General features: G+C 44.6%; 1 protein-coding gene across 1 annotated transcript in view; it reads left to right on the top strand.

The window, feature by feature from the left end:
- The first annotated feature begins 2,310 nt into the window (after positions 1 to 2,310).
- The window catches only part of PCP4 (Purkinje cell protein 4), a 51,605-nt gene continuing 26,078 nt past the window's right edge, over positions 2,311 to 27,837 (top strand). Inside the window, exons 1-2 of the mRNA XM_069945875.1 lie at positions 2,311 to 2,419; positions 25,128 to 25,179. Coding sequence (XP_069801976.1) covers positions 2,411 to 2,419; positions 25,128 to 25,179 — 61 coding nt within the window. The 5' untranslated portion in view covers positions 2,311 to 2,410. The remainder of the gene's footprint in view (positions 2,420 to 25,127; positions 25,180 to 27,837) is intronic.

The following is a 27,837-nucleotide window of genomic DNA, read 5'->3' as shown; positions in this document are numbered from 1 at the left end:
TATGTACAGCTGGTATAACCTGGGTATCTCCTATATATAATTATATATGTACAGATGGTATAACCTGGGTATCTCCTGTATCTAATTGTATATGTACAGCAGTTATATCCTATGGACCCCCTGTATATAATTATATAGATACAGCTGGTATAAATTAGGGTTGTGGGGAATGCAGGTATAATCTGCGTATCTTCTGTATATAACTGTATATATTTTTCATTGTGTACATAGACAATTGGTCCAGCCTATTGCATTGGCATCTTTTGACCTTCTTACAATATGAAAGTATATAAAGCATCTTGTGACCTTCATACAATATAATAGTATATAAAGCATCTCGTGACCTTCATACAATAAAACAGTATATAAAGCATCTCGTGACCTTCATACAATATAACTGTATATAAGGCATCTCATGACCTTCCCACAATATGACTAAATGTTACTGAACCTTCCTTTTCATAAGCTGAAGGTTTGCGGTTCCTCCAGTATCTCGTCCTTAGAGTGTGTGACTCATTACATTGCTTCCCTCTTCTGCTCCGCCACTTACTGTATATAACAATATTACTTACCTTGGAAACTGGTGTTTTGAAGTACAGTGCTACCTTGGTTTAAGAGTAACTTGGATTAAGAGCATTTTGCAAGAAATGCTCACAGTTTTTAAAAATTGTTACTTGGTGTAAGAGCATTGCTTTGGTGTAAGAGCTCCCTGTACTGGGTGGGGGGGAGGGGCATGGTCTGCATAGCGGGGTCTATAGCACTGTACTCTGACCCAGGAAATCTCCCTCGCCTTCCATATCATAGCAGATCCACGCTGTAACCCCTCTCTCCCCGGACAGAGAGTGCTGCTATACTGTGCCCACATCTGTCCTGCTCATTCCTTCATGCTCCCTTCAGTCCCTGTTAGCCCTTGTGTTTTCCATCCTCTCCATTCCTGCTATAATGTGGCTGCACTTACACTCAGCCATTCACGTTGCTGTATAGAAAGGTTTCTGTCACTGTCCTCCTCCACAGCTCTGTGATTCTCACCTCCTGATTAGTCCATGCTGAACACACACCCTTCCTCATTGCTGTCATGTGACCTCACAGACCTCTGACAGCAGCCCTGCTTCTCTATATTAGCTTGTTGTACTGCGCTACTGCATTATGGGAATCTGCAGCACCATCCTGTATCTACAAACTGCTGCTGTTTATCCAGGTTTATGCCTTTACTATACATTATACACCACATGCTGATTGCTATACTGTACAGTAACTTTTAATATGATATAGTCAGTTGTTTCTCATTGTTCGTCTCATCTGTTCTACATGTTATTCAGAATAAAAAATCATTATTTTTTGGAGCGTGGAACCAATTGTCTGCATTTCAGTGATTTCTTATGGAAAAATTTGCTTTGGTTTAAGAGTGATTTGGATTACAAGCACAATCCCGGGAACGAATTATGCTCGTAATCCAAGGTACCACTATATTATAAATCTTTACTTTTCCTAGCAATGAAATATTCAGGAGTGGCTGCCACCACCATAAGTTGTAACGCCAATAAATACCTCTAGACGTTGACAATAATACCAACATATAGTGATCAAATTACACCGCTATATATTGGTGAAACAACACTCCTATACAGTGCCACACTTTGCTTAGGTAAATACCGCCATGTTGTGTTCATATAAAACTAACATGGTAAGTAAATACATTGACTAAATAATGTTTTCACCCTCCTGCCTAAATACTAATGTAATCTGTTAGGCAGCAATGCCTTATAGTCCTTAGGTGAATACCGCCATACAGTGCTCAAATAATACCAACATACGGTGACCAAATAAAAGCACCATATAAATCTGAATGTAATCTTGGTGCTATACAACATCCTAGTAAAACTAACGCACATGATTAATGATGGTCACAAGTCTGGGATAGCAGGGGGTCTGTGGTGTACCCCATGCTATACGTATATCTAACATCTAGCTTCCATTATACAGCACCATATGGATTTATACTGTACGGGTATACATATACAGTGAGTATAGTGATTGTGAGCATGTAATCCTATATGATATGCTATAGTGTGCCCATACCCTGGCACTCCCTACCCCTGCAGAATGCCATTGCATCCTGTATTACAGCTATTTCTATGGCACAATGAACATTCTCCAGCCTCACTCAGCACATTGCAGCTTTACCCTGTAATTCCACCACTGGCCATTAGGTGTCCCCTCAGACTTTTGCATGAAATGCTGAGACTAAATGGTTGTCAGCTGCAGGACTCCTATTGGTTTGATGGGATAGTGATGCCACAGGGTAGCCCCTTTTAAGAGAAAAAGCTTAGTACATTACAACAGCTCTAGCCGCGCGTCCTTCAGTGTAAAAACCAGGTGGAGACCTAAGGACTGTCATCTCAAAGCAACCATGAGCGAGGTAAGTGATCACAAAGCCAGGATTCCCTCTTCTAAGAAAAAGCATGGCAAGACTAGATGTCTGCAGCACCGCACACATGCAAAAAAGAAAAATATTAATAATAATTTGTCAGGTGCTGGAAACTACAATACCTGTGCTGTAATGATACCATATATACATATATAGATGTAGCAGAGCTGAATGTGTTCTTTAACCCTTTGCGCCTTTTTGACTTAGGTGAATGCAGTCGATTTTACCTGCAGTCCTTTGTGAACCATGTATAGTGATATTACAATCTGTTGCACCAAATGACAAACTCAGCTCTGCTGCATCTGCGATCGGATTATGCAGTAATTGCCTTCACGGTTGAGTGTCTTTGTCTCTTAGTTTCTAGGTTTCTTCACGTAAGTGTTCCCCCAAGTGCAGGGACTTGTTGAAGATGGATTTGCCTTTGCTGCCAGTATTTTAGGTTGGGTGATAGCTGCATTTGAATGGAAACTCATGTTTTTGCACTAGGATTATGGAAGGGATGCAAGGTGTGAATCCTAAGTGAGCGGCAGGCGTGAATATTTCATAGCCATTGATTTGCATTCACAGGTAACAAGTCTCCTATTGATGCATGAAATGCACAGAATGAATATTTAATAATCCCACCGGGGCTATGGGAAATGAATGATATAGTAATCTGCAGCGATCACACTTTTGGGGTTACACTGCCATATACTGAGGTTATATACATAGACGTGACCCTATAAGATGCCGGCTGTAGTGTCTGCAGCTGAACGTCTGATGAAACTTTATCTGTGGGAGACACAGAATACCGGAGAGCTGAAATTCGTATAATACATGTATAATGGAATGATATAGGGGACTGGATAGGGATACCCTCACAGTTGGGGCACAGAGCTGGCATATATGGAAATTTGGCACTGCCATAGAGCGATAATACACTGGGCGGCACAGTAATACTTAGGGTACAGGACAGAGCTGACACCCGGCTTGGGGCTCAGGGTGATCATATTGGGGACACAGGACTGTGATACTAACACTTGGGGTACAGGACAAGGATACATTCACTACTGGGGTTTAGGACAGTGACACACTGACACAGTATGCAGGCTACAGGACAGTGACACACTGACATAGGATGCAGGCTACAGGACAGTGACATGCTGACACAGGATGCAGGCTACAGGACAGTGACATGCTGAAACAGGATGCAGGCTACAGGACAGTGACACGCTGACACAGGATGCAGGCTACAGGACAGTGACACGCTGACACAGGATGCAGGCTACAGGACAGTGACACGCTGACACAGGATGCAGGCTACAGGACAGTGACACGCTGACACAGGATGCAGGCTACAGGACAGTGACACGCTGACAGAGGATGCAGGCTACAGGACAGTGACACGCTGACACAGGATGCAGGCTACAGGACAGTGACACGCTGATACTTGAAGAACGCGATCCTCCACTATCATACCTCCCAACTTTTGCAAAGAGGGACATGTGCGCCACGGTCCCCATAGCCACGCCCCCATAGCGGCCCTCCATATCCACACCCCCATAGCAACCCTCCATAGCCACGCCCCCATAGCAACCCTCCATAGCCACTCTCCTACAATCACCACATGCTGCTGACTGAATAGTGCCCTATACAGTATCCAATCCCCCCCAAAATGCCCTATATAGTATCCAATCCCCCATTATAGTGCTCCACATAGTATCCAATCCCCCACATAGTGCCCCACATAGTAGCCAGTCCCCCATATAGTGCCCCACATAGTATCCAATCCCCCACATAGTGCCCCACATAGTATCCAATCCCCCACATAGTGCCCCACATAGTATCCAATGCGCCATATAGTGCCCCACATAGTATCTAATGCCCCCATATAGTGCCCCACATAGTATCTAATGCCCCCATATAGTGCCCCACATAGTATCCAATGCCCCCATATAGTGCCCCACATAGTAGCCAATCCCCCACATAGTGCCCCACATAGTATCCAATCCCCCACATAGTATCCAATGCCCCTATATAGTGCCCCACATAGTAGCCAATGCCCCATATGGTGCCCCACATAGTAGCCAATGCCCCCATATAGAGCCCCACATAGTAGCCAATCCCCATATAGTGCACCACATAGTAGCCAATCCCCCATAGAGTGCCCACATATTAGCCAATGCCCCCAAATATGCCCCACATAGTAGCCAATGCCCCCATATAGTGCCCCACATAGTAGCCAATGCCCCCATATAGTGCCCACATAGTAGCCAATCCCCATATAGTGCCCAACATAGTAGCCAATGCCCCCAAATATGCCCCACATAGTAGCCAATGCCCCCCATAGTAGCCAATGCCCCCATATAGTGCCCCACATAGTAGCCTATGCCCCCATATCCATATAGTGCCCCCCATAGTAGCCAATCCCCCATTATAGTGCCCCACATAGTAGCCAATGCCCCCATATATGCCCCACATAGTAGCCAATGCCCCATATAGTGCCCCACATAGTAGCCAATGCCCCATTATATGCCCCACATAGTAGCCAATCTCCCCATATAGCGCCCCCACATAGTAACCAATCCCCCCATATAGCACCCCACATAGTAGCCAATCCCCCCATATAGCGCCCCACATAGTAGCCAATCCCCCCATATAGCGCCCCACATAGTAGCCAATCCCCCATATAGCGCCCCACAGAGTAGCCAATCCCCCCCATTAGTGTGCCCCAGTGAAAAAACAATAAACCAGTAATTCACCTGTCCGCCGGTCCCAGCAGCTCCTCTCCCGGCAGAGCGCGCACTCCCGTCATCCTCCGGGGCGGGCAGCGGGGTATACAGACACTGACTGTGCCGGAAGTGACCTGCAGCCTCTGTCATGAATCACTTCCGGCACAGTCAGTATCTCTGTACCCCGCTGCCCGCCCCTGAGGATGACGGGAGTGCGCGCTCTGCCAGGAGAGGAGCTGCTGGGGCGGACAAGTGAGTTACTGGTTTATTGTTTTTTCCGCTGGGGACACATTTAATGCGGGACACGGGAGGCCGTTCCGGGACCGCGGGACAGCACCCAAAAAACGGGACTGTCCCGCGGAATCCGGGATGGTTGGGAGGTATGCACTATGTAACCACTGGTGTATCAGGCGCAGGTCACACGCAGGAATCAGGTATAGCAATAAACTGTTAAATATTATTAAAATGTATACAGCACTACACGTTTCAACACCAATCCGGCTTCTTCCTCATGTGAAGCGATGTACTGTATACATGACAAGATGATGGAACACTGGTATTTGGGGTACAGAACAGTGACAGTCTGACATTTGGGGGACAGGGCTATGACATGCTGACACTTGGGGTACAGAACACTGATGTGAAGTACAGGATAATAACATAGGGTACAGGATGCTGACAACTGGGTTACAGAACACTAACTTGGGGTACAGGATGCTGACAATTGGGGTACAGAACACTGACTTGGGGTACAGGATAGTGACACTTGGGGTACAGGATGCTGACAATTGGGGTATAGAACACTGACTTGGGGTACAGGATGTTGACACTTGGTGTACAGGACGCTGACACATGGGATACAGGATGCTAACACTGGGGGTACAGGATGTTGATACGAGGTACAGGATGCTGAAACTTGGGGTACAGAATGCTCACACTTGGGGTACAGGATGCTGACACTTGGGGTTGAGGATGCTGACTCTCGGGATACAGGATGCTGACACTTGGGGTACAGGATGCTGACTCTTGGGGTACAGGATGATGACACTTGGGGTACAGGATGCTGAAACTTGGGGTTGAGGATGCTGACTCTCGGGGTACAGGATGCTGACACTTGGGGTACAGGATGCTGACACTTGGGGTACAGGATGCTGACTCTCGGGATACAGGATGCTGAAACTTGGGGTACAGGACGATGACACTTGGGGTACAGGATGCTGAAACTTGGGGTACAGCATGCTAACACTTGGGGTACAGGACGCTGACACTCGGGGTACAGGATGCTGATACATGGGGTACAGGACGCTGACTCTCGGGGTACAGGACCATAACGCACAGATCTTGTTACCCAGACACCGGAGCCTCCTCTGCTTCTGCAGAGATTTCCCCCGGGAGTCTTCTAATTTGCTTGATTATAAACAATTACACAGGAATTACAATAACTCAGAACTTTCTCCTCCAATGAACCCTTCAGAGAATACAGAACAGCAGTGCATTGTGGGTACGGCAGGGAATGTGATATTCCTGGGGCATCTCCCCCCGTCCCTCCGGCGGTGACTTTTATCCTCCACCATTTATCTTTCAAGGATTTCCCATCCAAATTATGTTTTGAATTTAGAAATTTCTCTATTCAAATCAATTCCGGCGATTTCCATAAATTTCAATTAATGTCGTGAGTTTTTCACGAGGCTGGAATGTCATTTCCATAGAGGAGCCATCAATCACGCCCCGGGCGCTGCCTCCTTTCTCTAAACAATAAGCCAGTGACAGGATGATGTATGACAACTTTACCTGTCCAAACAAAAAGTTTTATCGGTAGTTACGCGTCCTCATTAGCGCTCGCCGCCGGTTCTGCTGAGATCAGCGCACTCTATTTTTGTCAATTTTTATCACCCGTCTACTGAATTGATCCGCGAGGAGCTCGCTGATGCATTACAATCCTATAGTCCTCATGCGGGATCGATTTTACCGTCTTTAAAAGTCAACCTCCAACTCGGAATCGTCCCTTCTTACCCAAAGAGGGGTCGGAGTTCTGGAGGATGAGGAAAAAGGGTTCATTTATATATAAAGACCAAATGCCTCTCTGTCTGATGTCTAAAAGGGGGTTTCCACTGTGGCCAGTGTCTTTTTGGTGGAAGGGTTTCTTAGGGGGAAAATGCCCAACCCAGCTGATGGACTGGCTGCTCAGCCAATCAGTGACTGGAGCGCCATCCTGTCCTAGTCATTGACTGGCTGAGTGAGCTGTCAATCAGCCAGGTTGTGACGTCGGCAGCACAGGAAATCCCAGAGCCCAGCGGGGGGCCCGGAGCCGGTCACATGGCAGATTGTGGGCACAGCCAGAGGTAAGTAGTTAGTGCAGTTTGTTGTCCCTCCCCCCCATGCCCTCCCGTTTATAAAACACCCCTGAGTCCGGACCTCTCCTTTAACTATAAGCTGATCATTACATAGAGACCCCAGGCGATCAGCAGCAGCAGCACCACCACAGGGGAGATGAAGCATTACATGCTTCTTATTGAAGTCAAAGGACCGTCCATATAATTCATGGACATGCTGGACAGACTGAGACACTCTATAGTAGGGATGGGGAACCTTTGGTCCTCCAGCTGTTCCAAAACTACAATTCCCATCATAGCTAAAGCTTTGGCTGTCCAGGCATGATGGGAATTGTAGTTTTGAAACAGCTGGAGGGCGGAAGGTTCCCCATCCCTGCTCTATAGCATCAGTCCTCAAGCTGTGGCACTCCGGCTGTTGCATCTCCTAACAGTTGCTGGTGGGGGAGCATGTCCTTATACTGTACTAGGCTTTCAAAAGATGACCTCCGTCTACTCAATTCTAATACAATAAGTTTGTGTTTGCAGATGCGGTTTCAGAACCAGACAGTCCCTTTTAATAGGGTTATCAAGGCTTTGAAAAGCATGGCCACTTTCTTCCAGAAACAGCACCACTAATGTTCCCAGGCTGTCATTTATTTGAAATGCTTCTTGTATTTATTAAATTAGGCAGAAATTGGAATCCTGATGATGTCATCGGCATGATTTCCTATATAATGATGTCATCGGGGGATTTCCTGTATGGTGGAAAATAGCTTTGTGTATGTAATAGGACTTCTTCCTCCCACCACTCCCCCTGTAGGTGGGTTCTGTATTTACATGATCTATCAACTTCCCTTCAAGTCTATAGTATATTGTGACCTTTCTGAGAAGATGAAAGGCTCGTAGTGCAGAGTGGTTTTGTGTTATATGGGACTAATTCTCTATACATGCCTATCCATCAACCTGATTGAGAATTTGACCAGGTCATGTTGTATGGACGCACGGTTCTAGAAATTACAGCTGGACTATTGGATGGCGGACTGTATAATATACAAAGAATACATTGTAATTCTTCAATCCTGCCTCAATGCCTATGAAACAAATTCATTCAAGGACATCTATACCATGGGAGTCTTGGGGAGAGGGAGGTCATCCATACTGGTCTCATCCTCTTTTCTTCCACATAGTGGATTGTACTGTTAGCAATAAAGAAGGCTTACTACATTCACATTATGTTTTGTGCCCTCTCTTATGGTGCAGGTTGATATATCTCATTGAATATAGATTTTCCACCCCAATGTGTTGCCGGCTAGCCCATAGGCTTCAATGGGCCATATGTAGTGTATAAATCTACACGCTGACCACAACCATGGGGAGCAATGTTTGTTAGTTCTGCAGACAGTTTGGGAAATGGACTGAACACAGTCACAATTAGATAAAATTTGGCATGTTGAAGTCTATAAGTTTGACATCACATTGCGCCGGCAAGTCTATAAGTCGAATCCCTTATCTATAATATGAGCTATTAGTGCAATGACCCAAAGCTGTTTAACTGAGGGGCTACAGTAAGGAGTGACATGGCCTCTCTGCTGCTACCAATGGCTGTGTCAGGAACTGCAGGACTACTCAAACCCTGGCCTAGCACATTAACATATTATTAGTGCTGCTGTATGCAGTATTGCAGATTCAGAGCCTCCCCTGATGTTTATTCTAATGCATATTAGCCTTAGAATTGGCATTACACTTGGGGAAGCTGTCTTTTTCATCTGGCATCAGCAGCAGAGAGATGATTGACAGTTATCCCCCTCGCTCTGCTACAGGTTACATCGCTTTTTACACTGACAGCTTCCCTCAGTGTAATGTCTATTCTAATGGTAACATGTATTATACAGACATCAGGGGAGGTTGCAGCACTACTGATAGAGACAGCTCCGCCCAGTGTTATGTCTATTCTAATGGTAACATGTATTATATAGACATCAGGGAAGGCTACAGAGCTAGTGACACAGACAGATTTCCCCAGTGTAATGTCTATTCTAATGGTAACATGTATTATTTAGACACCGGGGAGGCTGCAGCACTAGTGACACAGACAACTTCCCCCAGTGTAATGTCTATTCTAATGGTAACATGTATTATTTAGACACCGGGGAGGCTGCAGCACTAGTGACACAGACAACTTCCCCCAGTGTAATGTCTATTCTAATGGTAACATGTATTATTTAGACACCAGGGAGGCTGCAGCACTAGTGACACAGACAGCTTCCCCAGTGTAATGTCTTTTCGAATGGTGACACATATTATATAGACATCAGGGGAGGCTCAGTATCTGCATGCAGCATTAATGATATGTAACCTTGCTGGGACCACTGCAGACTTGTAGTACCTAACACAGCCATTAGTGGCAACAGAGGGACACGGGTGCCAATGTCTATATGTGCCGAGCTAATACACATACCCCAAGAGACTGGCATCTGTTAATGGGACAGCAGGTGATTCACAAAGTCCTAACTTTCAGGTAGTTAATACTCATGAATATTAAACTTTTTATTTTTACTGTTACAGTAAAAAAGTATTTGCACCTTTAACCCCTTCATGCTTCATACCTGGGCAACTGCTGTCAGTGAGTTACAGCGATTGCCAGTCTTTTAGCCACTCAGATGCTATGGTCATTGGTGACTGTGGCTAGAAGCCATGCCCATGTCACTTTTGGGAACACAATCCTAAGGTGTTGATTAGTTGTAATGGCAGTCAGGGGCCCTATGAAGGCCTCCATAGTTGCCATGTAGAACCCACTATTACAGCCTGCCATAGGCAGGAGTTAGTAATCTAGTAAGTAAACATTTCTTAAAAATAAATATATAAAAATATAAAACATCAGTTATAGGGGCCACAGTTCTTTAACTTTTAGTTTGTTTGAAGTAATAAAACATACAAACTCTATAAATTGGCTATCACTGTCATTCTGTTGACATCCAGGATAAATTTAAAGGGATATTTTGAATACTACTTGAATAGCTCAGGAAGGGGTTAATCTCTATTACTGATGATTTCCGCTGTAACAAGTAGCAGGAGACGTCTCTCACAGATATAAGGGCCTGCTCCCTTGATGAGCCCGCGTAAACTGATTGGAGCCGGATAGCGGAACATATGTCGGATGAGTATTAGCAGGCAACGGTATAATGACACAAGTGTCAGGATGATAATGATGAGCTCGGCGGCGGCCTCCTGATTAATGAACCCGCATTATACCGGGCGCTAATAATCTGCAGGCCCCGGAGGATGAGGACATGTCCCTACTTCACTCTACAGTTCTATATGGCTCTATTATTACTATATTACATCTGGAAGGAAGTTATAGATGTAGCAGAGCTGAGTTTGCTTTATTCTAATACAGTTTACCTAGAATAATCCTGATCACTTTTTGTATGTATAATATATTTTAAAACTATTTTAAATAATCACGAATGTATGATTCTGGATTATCAGACGCCGATTTGGAAGAATATGGTCACAAGTGAAGGATAAAAGCTTTGTACAGTAATAAATGTAAGAGACTGTGCCGTGCTCCACAGACCTGGTTCACATCAGGACACAGTTTTTCATGTTGCCTCTAAAATCATAAAGCGATTCCCTAATAGCTGCACATTATTAGGAGCAAACTGGCAAGGAGCGGGCTTATTACCGCTGTTATTACCGCCTGGGCCATGCAGACGCGTTTCTGCACTAATAATTCTACAGGGAGAATGTCATTTTATGGGCATGAAATCTTGTATATGACAACTCCGGGATGTTAATGAAGGACGGAGCGATGAATGATGAGAGCTGGATGATACCCACCCTCAAAAAGTGTATATATAAGCCTAACCTTAAAGTGGAAATACATACATCCTTCAATCTTTCATACCCATAATTCAAGCACAAATCTTTCCTACATAACTTCTCCCTCACATCTTTCCTAAATAAGCTCCTCCCTCACATCTTTCCTACAGAAGCTCCTCCCTCACATCTTTCCTACATAAGCTCCTCCCTCAAGTATTTCCTTTATAAGCTCCCCCCTCAAATCTTTTCTGCATAAGCTCCTCCTTTAAATATTTGCTATATAAGTTCCACCCTCACATCTATTCTGCATAAGCTCCACTCTCAAGTCTTTCATACCTAAGCTCTACAATCAAATCTGTCATACATAAGCGCCATCCCTAAATCTTTTATACATAAGCTCCTCCCTTAAATATTTTCTGCATAAGCTCCTCCCTCAAGTCTTTCCTGCACATGGGCCAGGTCACTCTGAGCAAAATCAGCGGAACTCTCCACCATGGATTCACGCCTGCCTCAGTGTCAAACATCAAACCCTCAACTCATTGCTACATAAGCTCTAACCTTAAATCTTTGCTAAATAAGCTCCAACCTCAAATATTTTCTGCATAAGCTCCACCCTCAAGTCTTACACATAAGCCCCTCCCCTCCCTATAACCATGTGTGTAGCTTTTTGCATCATTTAGGGAGGTTTTCTAATCTAATTAAGTTATAGCATTTTGGTATCATTTGCCATCATGTTATGTTTGACAAGACAAGGGGCTGTAGAAACGTATGAATAAATTGACAACAGTAGGGGATGTATTCTTACACTGTCCAATCAGAGCTGTTTAGGTGCACACACCTTTTGTCAAGGAAACTGGTAACACCCAGTTGTCAATTTATTCATATTTTTTCCAGGAAGTTGCAAAAGAATAAATAACCTTTACGGGTGCGTTCACACGTACAGGATCTGCAGCAGATTTGATGGCGCAGATTTGAAGCTGCAGATTCAAAGCAAATCAGTTCTGGGCCATCAAATCTGCTGCGGATCTGCTACAGATTCAAATCTGCGCCATCAAATCTGCTGCAGATCCTGTACGTGTGAACGTACCCTTAAACAGTATAGTCATTAGGGGGTTAAAGTCAGCTCATATTCCCGGCCCTGAGGCAGCGCTGCCCATTACATCAGTCAATGCTTAGGTGCAGCAGCATCATGTGCTGCGGAGCTGCTCATTAATTATAATGTCATCCATCATAAGTAGGTGTAAATTAACTTATTGCACCCGGCTCCTTTTTATTCTTCTTCTTATAAATGAGATTTTCCTCTGATGTTGACAGTCCAGGCGCTAAAGCGTCAGTGGCTGATGAAATGGTTCTGTCTGCCTTATTTTGTCCACCAACCCACTGCCCCCAATTCTGGTGGACTGTCCTGTTACAGTTCAACTCTTCTTCTTCCTTCTCTCATGATGTCTGGCTTGAAAACCAGAGCTATGTTTATGGGGGGCACCGACAATGGCTGGCATCAATATGGGGCACCGACAATGGCTGGCATCAATATGGCTATGACGGACAAGCGGGTATTTATCCTGGCTGACGGTATTATTGATCTCATCTTGAATGTTCTGATTGTTCATATCATATCCAAATATAGGGAGAAAGCAGGAAAGTCACTACTTGACATATTCCTAAACACAAAAGTGTAAGGCAGGTGAAATCCAACATGTCCGATCCTTCTCTCTCCCAACGTCCTCTGTTGGGGGAGAATTGAGAGATCCCTGTACACATTAGACAGACAATCAACCCCATCGAAAACTGCAGGTCTGGACAACTTTTCTTGAATGTATACGGGGGCTTTCAGACATTTTGAGCAAAAATGTAGTTTTGTGGGCCTAGGCCATGTCTACTTGACACTCATATGACCGATAAAATGGCTTTATATATATATATTAGGGATGGTCCGAACCGAGTTTGTACGAACCCGAACCATCTGCAATGATTACCGCTGTCTGCCCGCTCCGTGCAGCGGGCGGATCCAGCGGGAGAAACGCCTGGAAAACTGGGAGACAGCCATAGCCATAGGCTGTATCCCAGTTTTCCAGGCGGTCCTCCCGCTGTATCCGGAGCGGGCAAACAGCGGTAATCCGATGCCGAGCGTTCGGGTTTAGCAGACCATCCCTTATATATATATATATATATATATATATATATATATGAATCATAAGCATCCATTTCTTGTACTTTTTGCAACAGTGTCAGGGGTTCAATACTGCCATTAGAGGTGACATATTGCCATTAAAAAGTGGGTGGGGTTTAGCTAGGGGGGGGGGGTTGCAAAATCGGTACTAGGGTTTCCCTAAGCTGTGATACAGTGAAGATGTAGCATCCTCAATAACTCGACAGGACCCAATGCAACTCTAGTGCGCCCCCTAAATTTGCAGGGGAGATGGCGCTCTCCTAGAGTAAGATTCTCTCTTGCCCATAGCAACCAATTACAGCTCCCATACAGCTACCAATGACATTTTACCATAGCAACATGAGAAGTAAAAGATTAGCTGTGATTGGTTGCTATGGGAGCTATGATTGGTTGCCATGGCAAACAAGGAGACTCTTTCTATTAGGGAGGGCGACATAAATATCCCCCATGTGTTTCTATAACCCTCTGCAGGTCTATTTCCTTAGTATATAATGATATTTATTACATTTTATGGAGAGGATGTTGGTTAAAGGGAATCTGCAGCTCCCGGGCACTACCTGAGGTGCTGACAGTGTGCTGTAGCTAGCAGCCCCCAGTAAGCATGGTGCCTTTTTGGTAATTTTCCCTGCAGCGGATTATGTACAATCTTATGTCTCCTACTGTCACAGAGCTGATGTTCGTGCCACACTTGTCATGCATCTTCCTCCCTCTTCATGAATAATCAATGCTGCCCGGCCTCCTGCTCGCTCAGCTGTCAGATTGCAGATCAGTCCTCTGTAGGCAGGTTATGTCTGAAAGAATCTTTCCTCTGTAATGTGTTGGAGCTGTGGTCTAGGGGTAACTCACCTGTCTAGAAACCTGACAACAGTTCATTCTCTGTTTCGAATCCCCTGATGGAAATTAAATAGATGTCTTTTTTTTCCCCTCATTATTGTATCTTTTATAAGGCTATGTTCACACACACAGTATTTTTGCTCAGTATTTTGGTCAGTATTTTGCAACCAAAACCAGAAGTGGATTGAAAACACTGAAAGGCTATGTTCATACACTGTTGAAATTGAGTGGATGGCTGTCATTTAATGGCAAATAATTACTGTTTTTTTTTAAAACAACGTCCGATATTTGCCATTAAATGACAGCCATCTGCTCAATTTCAACAGTGTGTGAACATAGCCTTTCTGTGTTCTCAATCCACTTCTGGTTTTTGTTGCAAAATACTGACCAAAATACTGAGCAAAAATACTGTGTGTGTGAACATAGCCGTAAAAATGATACAATAATGAGAAAAAAAAGACATATTTAATTTCCATCAGGGGATTCGAACCAGAGAATGAACTGCTGGCAGGTCACTAGACAGGTGAGTTACCCCTAGACCACACTCCAACACATTAGGGAGGAGTGATTCTTTCAAAGATAACCTCCCTACAGAGGACTGATCTGCAATTTGACAGCTGAGCGAGCAGGAGGCCGGGCAGCATTGATTATTCATGAAGAGGGAGGAGGATGCATGACAAGTGTGGCACGAACAACAGCTCTGTGACAGTAGGAGACATAAGATTGTACATAATCCGCTGCACGGAAAATTACCAAAAAGGCACCATGCTCACGGGGCACTGCCAGCTACAGCACACTGTTAGCACCTCAGGTAGGGCCCAGGAGCTGACAGATTCCCTTTAAATATTTGGCTTTTGAGCTCAGCAATGACATCACGGACCAAGGACCCCCCATAGACTGCAGCCATGGCCATAACATGTGATCATACCAGATCATAGAGCAATGTCTGCACTATTGTACCAAACCCTCAGCTGTGAGAAGTATTAGGTCTGTACAGGTTTTCAGCCTCTGAAGAAGAATGTTCCCATTCACTGACAGGAAGCAGAGGTCTTCACAATGCAAAGACAGATATATACGGATCATGAGCTGTAGTCCAGACCCTGGCAGCAGCCTTTGCCTTCTCTAAGTTTTAATTTAGTACTGCAGTGTTTAATAACTGTTAAAGAACCACAACTCCCATCATGCCCTTCCTATAAGCTTACACTTAGTACTGCAGTGTTTCCCAACCCTTGGCTATCTAGCTATTGGAAGGCTACAAAACTATAACTCCCATCATGCCCACCAGGCGGAGAGCCGCAGTTTGTGAATCGCTGTAGTACTATATGGAAGCTTAGGAAGGGCATAATGGGAGTTGTAGCTTTGCACCAGCTACAGAGCGGCAGGTTAGGAAACATTGTAGTATTGCATCTGGCCAGTAAGATGGCTGGGATGGCTACAACTAGACCACATCCTTACTTGGCTGCACTTCTTACTGGGCAGTGACCCTTTGGGTCGTCTGGGCCGAGCTGCCATACCAGACACATCTGGACCTGACACATAGTGAATGCGTCCATTAATTTGCATTGGTCTGAGGGGATGATGAGGGTCTCTCCATTACGTAGCGGCAGACTTCACAGACAGACACTAATGCACCTATGTATATATAAACATGTCAGGAGGATGATTTGTCTTGTGAATCAGACATTATGCTTCCAGCGACTCTTTAAACCTAACAAAGCCTTAAAAGCTTTATATGAATGGAACATAATAAATCGCACCCCGTGTGCCATCGCTCTTAAGGCAACGTACAACCACCGGTACAGAATCATGAGATAAATTTGACCTGGAAATTGCATTTCTCTTGTGCGTAACCAGTGAGAGTGACATCCACTCTTCACAGTAGATGGCAGAGCTATATACTGTATTAGTATCTGGTATGGTAATCTGACCCACTGCTCCTATTTTCTCTATCCTTAACTTTACATTGTGCATGGTGACAACTCCAGGTGTGCATGCAGTAACCCAGGGTTGCTACTGTAGTTTTTGGAATTAGCAGTGGGCTAGCTGTTGGGGGTACTGACTAGGCACTTGTCACGGTGGCCAGGAGTGGTATGCCCACCCCTTGGTATATTGAAACTTTTAAACTTGCAGACCTGTTTCAAATTGGCGTGGCTTAGAGTGTGTATGCACAAGCTTTGCACCGCTTCTCTGTCCCTCCTCCTCCACATGATTAGGAATGCCTTGGGCAGGATTTTTCCTATTCATCACTTGTGCGAACACTGCACAGGTACCTTAACGATCCAGCACATGTGCAGTGTTCAGACAGGTGATGAATAGGAAAAATCCTGCCCAAGGCATTCCTAATAATGAGGAGGGCAGGGAGGAGGGACGGGCACACACACTCTAGGCAACACCAATTTGACACAGGGCTGCAAGTTTAAAAGTTGTTTTTTAGGACAATAACTGAATCACCTACCAAACGGATCCCAAGACAGATCTTGGATGAAAAGCAGCTATCTGACGGTACAAGCAGTTTGAGGGGGTCAGACAAAGTCACTTTAAGCTGGGTACTTGAGGTATATAGGTGTGGATAATGTGTTTTGTACTTGACTTGTCAGTTAGGTTACGATAAAGTTGGGTTAGGCTTGACTCGGAGTAATGCTAGGGGGCTTCCAAGGGGCCTTGTCTAATTGGTACAGTATTCTGTTGGGACGACTTGGCTTGCAGACAATGATGATAGGAGATACTCGTACTCACAGTTTAGGAAGATACTGCCTCTTGCCAGAGAGATCACAGAGTGCCAGAGTTCTGATACGAGCTCTGGGCTTGCACAATCGGGCATAGCTAGCCACTCAATATTCCCCGAGATGGCTGAACAAAGATTAACAGAGTACTTCGGCTTTATCTGCTCTTTGCTCCACTGCAGACGATCATGTAGTTTCTGGAACGTCCTGAGTATTGTCAATCCTGGACGTAGGAATGGTATCCCTATGTGGTATTTACCCTATCTTCCAGCCTTAGCACTGCATAACTCTTGTAATATACCAACTAGCTAGAACTCCTCTCACTATCCACCTCTAGACTAGAAGACCCCACTCAGAAACTAACAAGATGTTTTATAGTAGTGGATGGGACTAAACTCATTGGTGGGGAAGCTTCTGTAACAGACTACACTTTGGTGCGTGATACCCAGCTTAACGTACCAAGTGTGGTACCCAATTAAGGATTGGGCAACAGTAAACCATAGTTAACCCTTACAGCACATTAAGCTGTTCAATACATACTGTAAAGTGAGACACCCAATGGCAGGAACAGGCAAAGCATCCTTCAGCCCAGAGCATAGAGATAAATAACAACACCTACCAACAGGTTATATTAGAACATAGTGGCACACCTGCTCTGGGACACTACATATACCGGTTCATGGTCAGCAGTGGATGGGTCCTTTGTTTCCCCAAATGTGGACTTAGCATGTATCAGGCAGGTAGAGCCTGATGAAACTTCAGATGAACTTTAGAGCCTCATTGCACTAATGCTGACTGTCCCCTTTATGATCAGGCAGAGCAATTATAGAACTCTCTGCTTGATTTTTCTGAAAACTGTGTATTATTACTGTCTTTTCCCTGAACTCATCTATATGATCATACAAAGGACTGTGTGGCCATTCGGTTACAGCAGCACTGTCCTTTCTAAACCCTCCCTGATTGCATGTGTATGATCATAGAAAGACCTTTGGGACCATACAGTTATAGCTGCACTGTCCTCTCTATACCCTCCCTAAACTCATCTATATGATCATAGAGAGAACTGTGTGGCCCTGTAGTTACAGCAGCACAGTGCTCTTCATACCTTGCTGAACTCATCTATATGATCATAAAGAGTACTGTGGGGCCATTCAGTTACAGCTGCACAGTCTTCTCTATGCCCTCCTTGCACTTATCTATATGATCATAGAAACAACAGTGTGTCTATACAGCTGAACAGTCCTCTGTATCCCTCCCCTGCAGTTATCACTATGATCATAGAGAAGTTACAGCGGATTCCATTGCTCGTACCCGCTCACAGCAGAGCATATCTCCGACCGTGCCATAGACTCCATTCTATGCACCGGCGGATTCCACCGGCCATCCAGAGAATGAACCGGTTCATTCTTTGGATGGATGGCGAAATCCACCAATGCATAGAATGGAGTCTATGACACGGGCAGAGAGGTGCACGCCCGTGAGCGGGTACGAGCAATGGAATCCGCAGGAATTTCTCTAACTCTAACTCTTCCATTGCTTTCTATCAGGGATTCTTACATTAACCTCTTCACTGCCCTACACCAGTAGGGACTCTGACATTAACCTGTTCATTGTTCTCAACCACAAGGCATCCTTACATAACCCCTACTCTGCCTTAGACCACGTGATATTCTGATATTAACCCTTTACTTCCCCAAATCAAAAATGCCCGAGATCTCCAGGCATGGCGACACTAAGACCTTGCCCACAATTGTGGACAGAAAAAAACGAATATGTGGACAAGGCCTTAGTGCCAGAATCTCTGGTGATTTAGGACGGCAAAAAAGTAATTACCTTATTAGAATACTGCCCCATTGATGTCTATGGCCTCATATACATATTCATATTTTCTGTGGATTTGTGCGGGGCTGGTGCCATGTGTCTTTGGCTTCTTCCCTTGCACTGGCATATATTCAGGTTTGCCAGGTGCGGTGGTTGGCCATGCCTATGGCCTTATGCAATGCTGCCAATGATGCATCATAATGGATGTTTTGGGAGTTAAAGGATCAAACACTACAAGAAAAAAAACTATTTTAGGGTATATTCACACGGGCGGGCTCGCAGCGAGATTCTCGCTGCGAGCCCGGCAGGTCCTGTCAGTTCCCATAAACTACATACTTGCTGCGGTCTAAACGACCGCAGCGAGTGTGTAATTATACCGCGCTTAACCCCTTCTACTCCCGCCGGCTCCCCCGCTGTAAGCAGCATACATTACCTGTCCTTGCTGCACGGGTCCGGCGTCCTGCTCTCCCGTCCGGCCAATTAGTGTGTTGCCCAGCCGCAGCCACTGATTGGCCGGGCGGGAGAGCAGGACGCCGGACTCGTGCAGCGAGGACAGGTAATGTATGCTGCTTACAGCGGGGGAGCCGGCGGGAGTAGAAGGGGTTAAGCGCGGTATAATTACATACTCGCTGCGGTCGTTTAGACCGCAGCAAGTATGTAGTTTATGGGAACTGACAGGACCTGCCGGGCTTGCAGCGAGAATCTCGCTGCGAGCCCGCCCGTGTGAATATACCCTAAGGGTGCGTTCACACCTACAGGATCTGCAGCAGATCTGCAGCAGATTTGATGCTGTGTTCAGTTATTTAAATGAAATCTGCTGCAGAAAATCAGCTGCAGATCCTGTAGGTGTGAACGCACCATAAAACATAGAACGACCTTGAATTTGACTTAGAGATTCATCCCTATGTGCAAGGTGAAGGTCTGTGGCTGTCATTCCCCTTGCCTACAAGCCGCTGCCTATGGCAGACTATAAAGGTGTTAGGACCATTCAGATCCACTCTTCCCCAGTGAACATCTGTACTGAGATGAGCATGCTGTTAAAAGGGTAATCCTATTATATACCGTACTATCCATTTCTGAATTTTTGTTTGACTGGGCGCAGCTTTGAATCCCCTTCAAAGTTTTTCCTTGCATAGTGGCACTCCCAGAGAGAATGACAACATATGCACTGCCCCCCTACTGATCCCCAACCGTTAAATGGGTTATCCAGTGCTACAAAAACATGACCACTTTCTTTCAGAAACACGACTCTTGTCTTCAGTTCAGGTACAGTTTGAAATTAAGCTCCATTTACTTTAATGGAACTGAGCAGCAAAAACCAGCCCAAGCTGGAGACCAGAGCGGGACTGTCTTTGAAAGAAAGTGGCCATGTTTTTGTAGCGCTGGATAACCCCTTTAACATAAGCCCCCACCACCGCTACTGATTCCCCAACTATCAACTGGGCCACCATGTAAATTGGTGCCATTACATTGGGGTTGAAAAAACACAAAGACAGAAGCGGGGCACCTTCTAGTGCAGTAATTAAGGTCAGCTTAAAATAAGAAGAAGAGGTGAACAGAGTGTATGCTCACCTGTGCAGGTTGTGCATATGTAGGCACAACACTTTCAGTAGCTCAATATAACAACAGGTTCTACAACGTGTTTTGGCTCACAAATAAGATAGCACCTTCCTCAGGCATGCGCCTGTTAATAAATACCGCTGTTCATGATATTATACCACTTGGAGATTCTCCTTGGTGGTGTATGATATACTGGATTTCCCTACACCTGCGCCAGGCTTGTTTGGAAGGTTCTTTCCTGTCCCAGTTGGTTGCTGCTGGGAATTCGCTCTATTACCTTGGGGTGTCAAACTCGTGACCCTCCAGCTGTTACAAAACTACAATCCCCATCATGTCTGGCCAGCCAAAGCTTCAGCTATGCATACATCCTCCCTATAAAAGGTTTCTATTTTGGAGCCTCCTAGAGTAGCATCCCTCATTCTGTGGCTCTCCACTATCATATTTTTCTGCATCCCCCATCTTTAAAATGATTTAGAAGAGTTTGTTCCCATTTGTCTTCAGTTCTACAATGATAGTAAATTACCTAACAGTGTGGATTCCTGGAGATCTATCACTGCTGAAGGTGCAGAGTCTGAAGGATGGGAACTTTTTCCTTTCAAAATCACCAGGGCCGTGTCCTGCTGTCACTCACTTGTGTTTAGCGCAGGAGGACGTTAGAGCGTATAACAGAATGTGACAGCTGTACAGCCAAGTCTCCGATGCAGAACATGGCCGCACACAGAGTACAGTGCCGACCCCCATACATCTTACCAAGATTGATGCAGCATCTGGAACTCGATGGGACGTTCATTTGCGTTTGTTGTTACAATTCTAGATGTTTCTTTCAATCTTTGTTATGGGAAAAGGAGACATTGATTAAAGCTACAAAATGAAGTCCAGGGAAAGGGGACTTTCAGATTAAACAGCTTACTCGTGCACATGCTTGGCAGATACCATTTACAGAGCAATGGCGGATGCTTACCCCTGTAGGTGTTAGTGTAGCTTACTTGCCGGCTTTATCCTAATAACTCACTAGTGGAAAAGAGTAAAGTTTTTAAAAGTTAAGCAAGTGGGGGAAGGGGGATTGGTGCAGCCAAGTCCTAGGGAGTCCTGGAAAACATGGATACAACCCAAGGATATAAGCCCATTTGCCTTTGCCATCTGCGCTCAATCTTGTGTATATGTGTCTTATAGGCACATGCGCAATTGAAAGGGATGCTCACCCGGGAATCTGGGACAGGTGTCCTTGATTCCCTGGAGTGCTGCACAGTCTGGCCTTCTATGACCTGTCCCATCTTCCTCCTGACCCAACAACTCCTTCCTCCTACGAGAGGGAATCGCCAGGCCAGGAGGAAGAGAGGACCAGCCCACAGACGGTGCGGTCCCATCTTGCATTTGCCTGAAATGCCAGACGGCCAATCAGGCCCTGAACAGGATCAGCCAAGTGACAGCTCCCACAGGATTGGTCCTGATGACTTACAGTGACTGAGATCTCTGTCCATGTGGAGAAACAAAGTAACTGGTTCAGTGCCCCCTCGCCATTCTATATACTCTGATCTTCACAGTTATGAAATGGTGGTATCCAATAACCCTGTAAATAAAATTATCAGAATTGATGCAGAAGGGTTGAAGAGGTGTCATGTCGAGAGGCCCATACAGAGTTCAGACCAACAAATAAAATAAAAGAATTAGGACATTCACAGTCCACCTGTGAACATTGAAATATGTTAAACTGGGTTTTGTAAAAACTGTTGGCTATATACAATATTGTATATAGAAAGTACAGGGTTAGCAAAATTAAACTTCCCCAACTTAGAAGACTCTACAGGACATTCAGCTGCTCCAAATGAGACAAGAATTACATGTCGGGCCCATCAGATGATGCACTCACCATTCATTAAATAAATGTTTTTGTACAAAAAGTTGCCGATAGGTGGCGCTGTAACTATGCAAATCACACTACAAGTGTTCAATATGTCCCTTTTTTTTTCAAGGACGCTTTCTTTTTGTAAAACCATGTAACTTTAATTGCTACAACATGCCGAAGAATGTCATCATCAGTCTGATCTGTCAAGGTAGACCTTGTCCTTCAAACAAGGAGGGCTAGTGTGCCCATTAATCTTTTTTACCATTTCTCCTGCCTAGCTCTATCATCAGTCTACACCTTAATACCCAGGATCTGTTATATGGAACTGTATCTGTTGCAAAATTAATAAGCAATAGGGACCATTTTTTTATTCTTGCTATGAGGTCCATTGTATTGTACTTACTCCCTTGAAGAATATATCGCACAGCCATCTCCTAGGTTTTCTAGTATACCATGACGCGCCCTTTTTATTGGCATTCTGGGACCGATGGGTGAACTGTAATGGCAGCTCTATTAGTTACCATGCAGCTTTCCTTCTGTATAGATTGGAGGCATTAACCTTATAGGTGGATCTATAAATCAGGATACACTTGCATAACTCTGTGCCTCCCAAACTGCGTTAAATCACCCGATTAAAGATTAATACGCCTGGAAGCGGTACACAAATGAAGCTTCCTCCTACAGAGTAACAAAACTGTTTATCCTTCACAATGTTACCCCATGGACGTTCCTCGCTTTCGTAGCGTTGGTAATTGGAAGCCTCTTCCCACAGCCACCAGGGGAACGGAGAGATTTCCACCCCCGTACACCTGCATCAAGGCTTTTTCCACATCTAATGCAATAGTTCCATTGGGGAATACAGAATAGTTTGTGTTTCCTGTTATGTGGATGGTGTACAGTAGGTAGATCCAATTATAGTAGGAAAGTGCATGGATAGCTCTATCGCTATGATGAGAATATGGATGGTTTATGATGGACCCTGTCATCGGTGCTGTGAATGGCGGCCTGTATTCTGCTGATGGATTCACACACTGTTGTGTAACCGTGACCACTTATACAGGGATATTCTTGCACATGTAGTGCCTTATATTTAATGAATTGATAGGCAGATTGTTGCACTGATATATAAGCAGCTGTGAAAAGAGACTTTTTTAGGCAGGTACTGGGGGCTTTATAGTGATTTTATGAGCGCAACTCCAGCATGCTCAAGTACGATCGTTCAGCATTTGAATACTGATGACTGAAGAAGTTGGATGCAGCCCTAGGAAGTCCTGGAAAATATGGATACAGCCTATGGCTTATGGCTGTATCCATGTTTTCCCTAACTTGTGCTCATCTCTATTACTGGGAGCTCTATAGTTGCTGCTAGTAGCTTGGTGGAAGTTAGTGGGAGCTCTGTGGCTGTTACGGGGGACTCAGTGGCAGTGACTGAGGGCTTTATTAGATCTCTGGGAAAGTTACTGATGGCTCTGTTGCAGTAATTGAGGCTTTTTGACTACGACTGGAAGCTCTATGGTAGTTACTGAGAGGTCTAGGGCTATTACTGGGTCTTGTGTAGCTATTTCTGGGTGTTTTTTGGCTGCTACTATTCTGTTGTTACTAGGGGCTATTTGTCAGTTACTGAGGGCTCTATGGCCGTTACTTGGAGCTCTATAGTGGTTTCTTAGAGCTCTATGGCTGTTACTTTGGTCCCGTAGCTGTCACATAGGGTTCTGTGGTTGTAATTTGACCCTCTATGGTTCAGCCTCTTTTCACACTAAATTTTTGAAGTCTCTGAGCAGGTATAGGTCGGGGCATGTCAGCCATATAGCTATTCATTATACATAGACTGCCATATTTAAAAAAAAAAAAAAAAAAAACACCATGTGGCAAACAATATGGCTGCTGAGCCTCACGTAGAGAAGGGTCTAAGCTGTGGTTGTGCTCTTGGATGCTGAGACCCTTCTCTCCTGAGTGGCACCATAATCTATGATCCATTTTAATCTTTGCTATGGGCCCTCTCTTCTCTATATGACACTGATTTTAGCTTGGAATTTCAGTATTTTGTTTTTCTGTGCCCCTTGGTTCCTTGTTCTGCCCCTGGCATCCTGGAATGGCATACAGCGACATTTCTCTGCCTCCAGCTGGCATTATCAATGAATGACCTCCCGTTACTTGAGATAGATGTGGCTCCTGGGGCTCAGCTCTCCTGTCATCTTGCGGACGCTCCTTGTCACGATCAGCAGCCCTTTCTCCTTGCTGCCAGCGCTTGGTTATTAAAGATACCAGCTGATGCAATCTCATAGCAAGATGTACAACACGGTGCCAGAAATGTAACACTATTTATGTGACATGCTAATGCATGATAGTGCCCGTAGTCTGAACGATGCCATACGATGATGCACTTTTCAAGACACCGTTGATTCAAGTTGGGTTGTGTCGGACCCTCTAATTTTGCATATAGGGATGTAGAGGAGTCCTCAAACACAGGCTAATCCATAACCAAACAAATATACCCTGTGTGCAATAAGCCATATAGTTTCTCCTTTTATATATTTTATCATAATATTATATTATATCAAATGTTGCAAACAGAGACCCTGGGCTAGTAAACCCAAAAGCTTACCATTTATTTACTCATAAGGCTATGGGGGACACCAGGGGATATCTGGATGTATAGAATAACCTATAGATGGCACTAAAGAGACAGTTTTCTTGTTTCTGGAAGAAAGATAATTTGCATACTTTTACCATGATGCAATGCGTGCCTCCATACATAAGCTGGATCTCCTCAATGAGAACCAGTGCTCCATGAAAGGACAGGTTCAGAATTTTTGACTCACATTTTGTTCCCTTATGTTACACCTACATAATGCCTAATTCTAAATACTCAATAATCCTCTCTTTTTTTCTGAATCTAGAGACAAAGTTCTGGAGCAGCAAGTGTAAAGGACAAGAAATCAAGTGAAAATGGTAAGATGCCTACACTTCTCTACTGACTATGAATGATGGCTATGCATACATATTAGTCAGTGGCATTCCAATGAAATTATATATATATTATATATATTAATTTTCACCCTCTAAATATAAAAGTCAACAGTTATCTGGATTGCAAGCATGACCCAACCGACTAGAATATGCAGCTATTAAGACCCTGGGGTGCCTTCAGTGGTTAGGCCAGTAGCTCTGGTGTCATGTGGAGGTGGTTGGGTCTATGGGACCCTTCTAGGACCATTTACAGCTGCGACTGCAGCAACACGGGAGCACATTTAGTATAAAATATGGGTAAAAATTACTCCCAAATAGTCCATTCGGCTGAGAATTTTTTTTATAACACACTTTAAGGATTTTCCACCCAATAACACTCCTGTGGATATGGGAGAAGTGTATGATGTCAGTGGTATGATCACTTGGACCCCCCCATGAACTGGATTCCTGTTGGGGTGCTATTCACCATCTATGGGAATGCTAAGCATAACCAAGAACAGAACTGGACAGCTCCCTGAGACATTGAGTGGAGCAGCAGTGCATACACATGATCAGACCCCCATTCTTGAGATTGTGGCTGGACTGCCTGAGATAATATACTCTATAATATAATAGATAATAATATATTAGGGCCCTATTGAACTTAATGATTGGCCTTACTTGGCTGATTACTGACAGTTCCGGACAATAATCATGCACTGTAACAGGACGTGTTAAAAGGCAATGATCAGCCGACATGCACGTTGTTGGCTGGTCATGGTCTTCAACATGTTGAAAGATCCCAATTTGTGCAGCGACGGTCTCCTGCGTGTTGCTCCGTGTAATAGCAGCGGTGGCCACAAATCAATGCTTACTCCAATGGCCCGTCCGAACAATCTAAGGATCTTTCAGGGCGGCCTCTCCTGCTGCTCCCCGCTCACTGTCTGTGTGTGTAATAGCACAGACAGCGAGCAGGGAATGAGGGAGAAGCGAGCGCTGTCCAGACAGGTTGGCGCTCGCTTCCCCAGGATTATTGTAATACGGCCTTTAATGGAGGACCAACCCCTCTAAAGGATTTATTGTCAGGTAAAGCTGAAATCTATAAAAATTGGAATAGGGGATGGTCGTGAAAACGATGACCCGACTGCATATAGGAGGTGCTATGACTTTAAGCTGACACCGTTTATTGGAAATAAGCCTGACTGTAAAGTTCGTATTGTAAAGGTGCAGCCCTTTAAGACCCATATAATTGCTGAATCAGACGAGCTGCCAAGAGCAGGATCAAGCAGAGAAATGACCTGGCACAGCGCCCGGTTAGCTGTTGCAGGAATCAATGCAAGACAAAGCTGCGGCTTGGGTAAGTAATCTTGCAGAGACGATAGTTAAATAATTATGAATTTGGCAGAAACGGAGGAGCTACACTGGGAGCTACACGACCGCGGAGTACGTGCGCTGAGAGCAAAGCAATGGCATGCTGCGCCAGATTAATATTCCTCCCAGGGTTCTTTTCAACCTGCGTCTTTCCTAGAGATGAAAAGTTTTATTATCCCATTATGTAAACTTGAAAGCTAATATTTATACCGATCCTGGCATCCGTATACGGTGCGGCAGGATGGAGGCTCATTGTAAACGTCTCCAGTGAATTATGTTCATTTCCAAAAAGATTTATTATCTGACTGTCACTTAAGAATCTTGGACGGAGCTGAATAGACTTTTTCTTTAATCTTCATTTGTGATTTCATTATAGATCCTTCAAGAGCCGAAGGAAATAACTTTCTTCTATTCGTGTAATCTCTTATTCTTAAAGGAATTCTCCAGGTTCTGTTAGATTTAGTTTAAAGGGGTTGTATGAGAGGAGAAACTCCATTAGTTGTGTTCACCAATTCATTGGGTGTGATTTATCCACTGGCTATATGGTCCTTGGTTTTTCTCCCCTCCCTTGATGAACATGTCTATTATCGAACCTTACTATGACTATATGGCGGAAGTAGCAGATGTAAAATTGTGGCTGCAAGGTGGACTATAGAGAAATATAGAAAATATGTGATTTTTGTAGAAATTTCAACTGTGTTGTAAACTACAGTATATATCAGTGAAGTATATAAGATGGATTATCTGGTGAAAATTGCACCTCTCAGGGGGATATACTAGGAGCCAGGGACTAATAAAGTCTTGGAGTTGATGTTAGAAGCAGGAAAAATCTATGGAGAGACTGTGACCAGGGCCAAATAGTGATGTGTAGAGACTGGAGTAGAGCATGGTGTTTCCAGTATATAGTGGTTAGTACCAACCAAAAGTTTCCAAGGAAGAAAAACCGGGGACCAGGGACAGGATAATGGGGGCTCAGGTATCATTAATCTGTGTGTGGGGGTGAAGGCTAAACTATCTGGGCCGATCCTATAGAAGGAAACTGCTGAAAAGGTTCCTGCTGTCTATGGAGCCAGATCACACAGGACATGGCAGCTTGCTGTGTGACTGGTCATAGTGTCCATACTGTTCCCTGTTCACTGAAAACAGTGTCTACAATGGGCATCACGACTGGAGCATGGAGCACAGGAATAAGGCATCTGGTCTGATGGGTCACATTCTCCATCGTGTGTGTGAGTCACTTACCTGAGAAAAAGATGGCACCAGAATGCACTATGGGAAGAAGATAAGATG

This window comes from Dendropsophus ebraccatus, chromosome 11 (assembly GCF_027789765.1).
Source record: "Dendropsophus ebraccatus isolate aDenEbr1 chromosome 11, aDenEbr1.pat, whole genome shotgun sequence".
In the NCBI taxonomy this organism is placed as follows: domain Eukaryota; kingdom Metazoa; phylum Chordata; class Amphibia; order Anura; family Hylidae; genus Dendropsophus; species Dendropsophus ebraccatus.
This window is presented reverse-complemented; position numbering and strand designations above follow the sequence as displayed.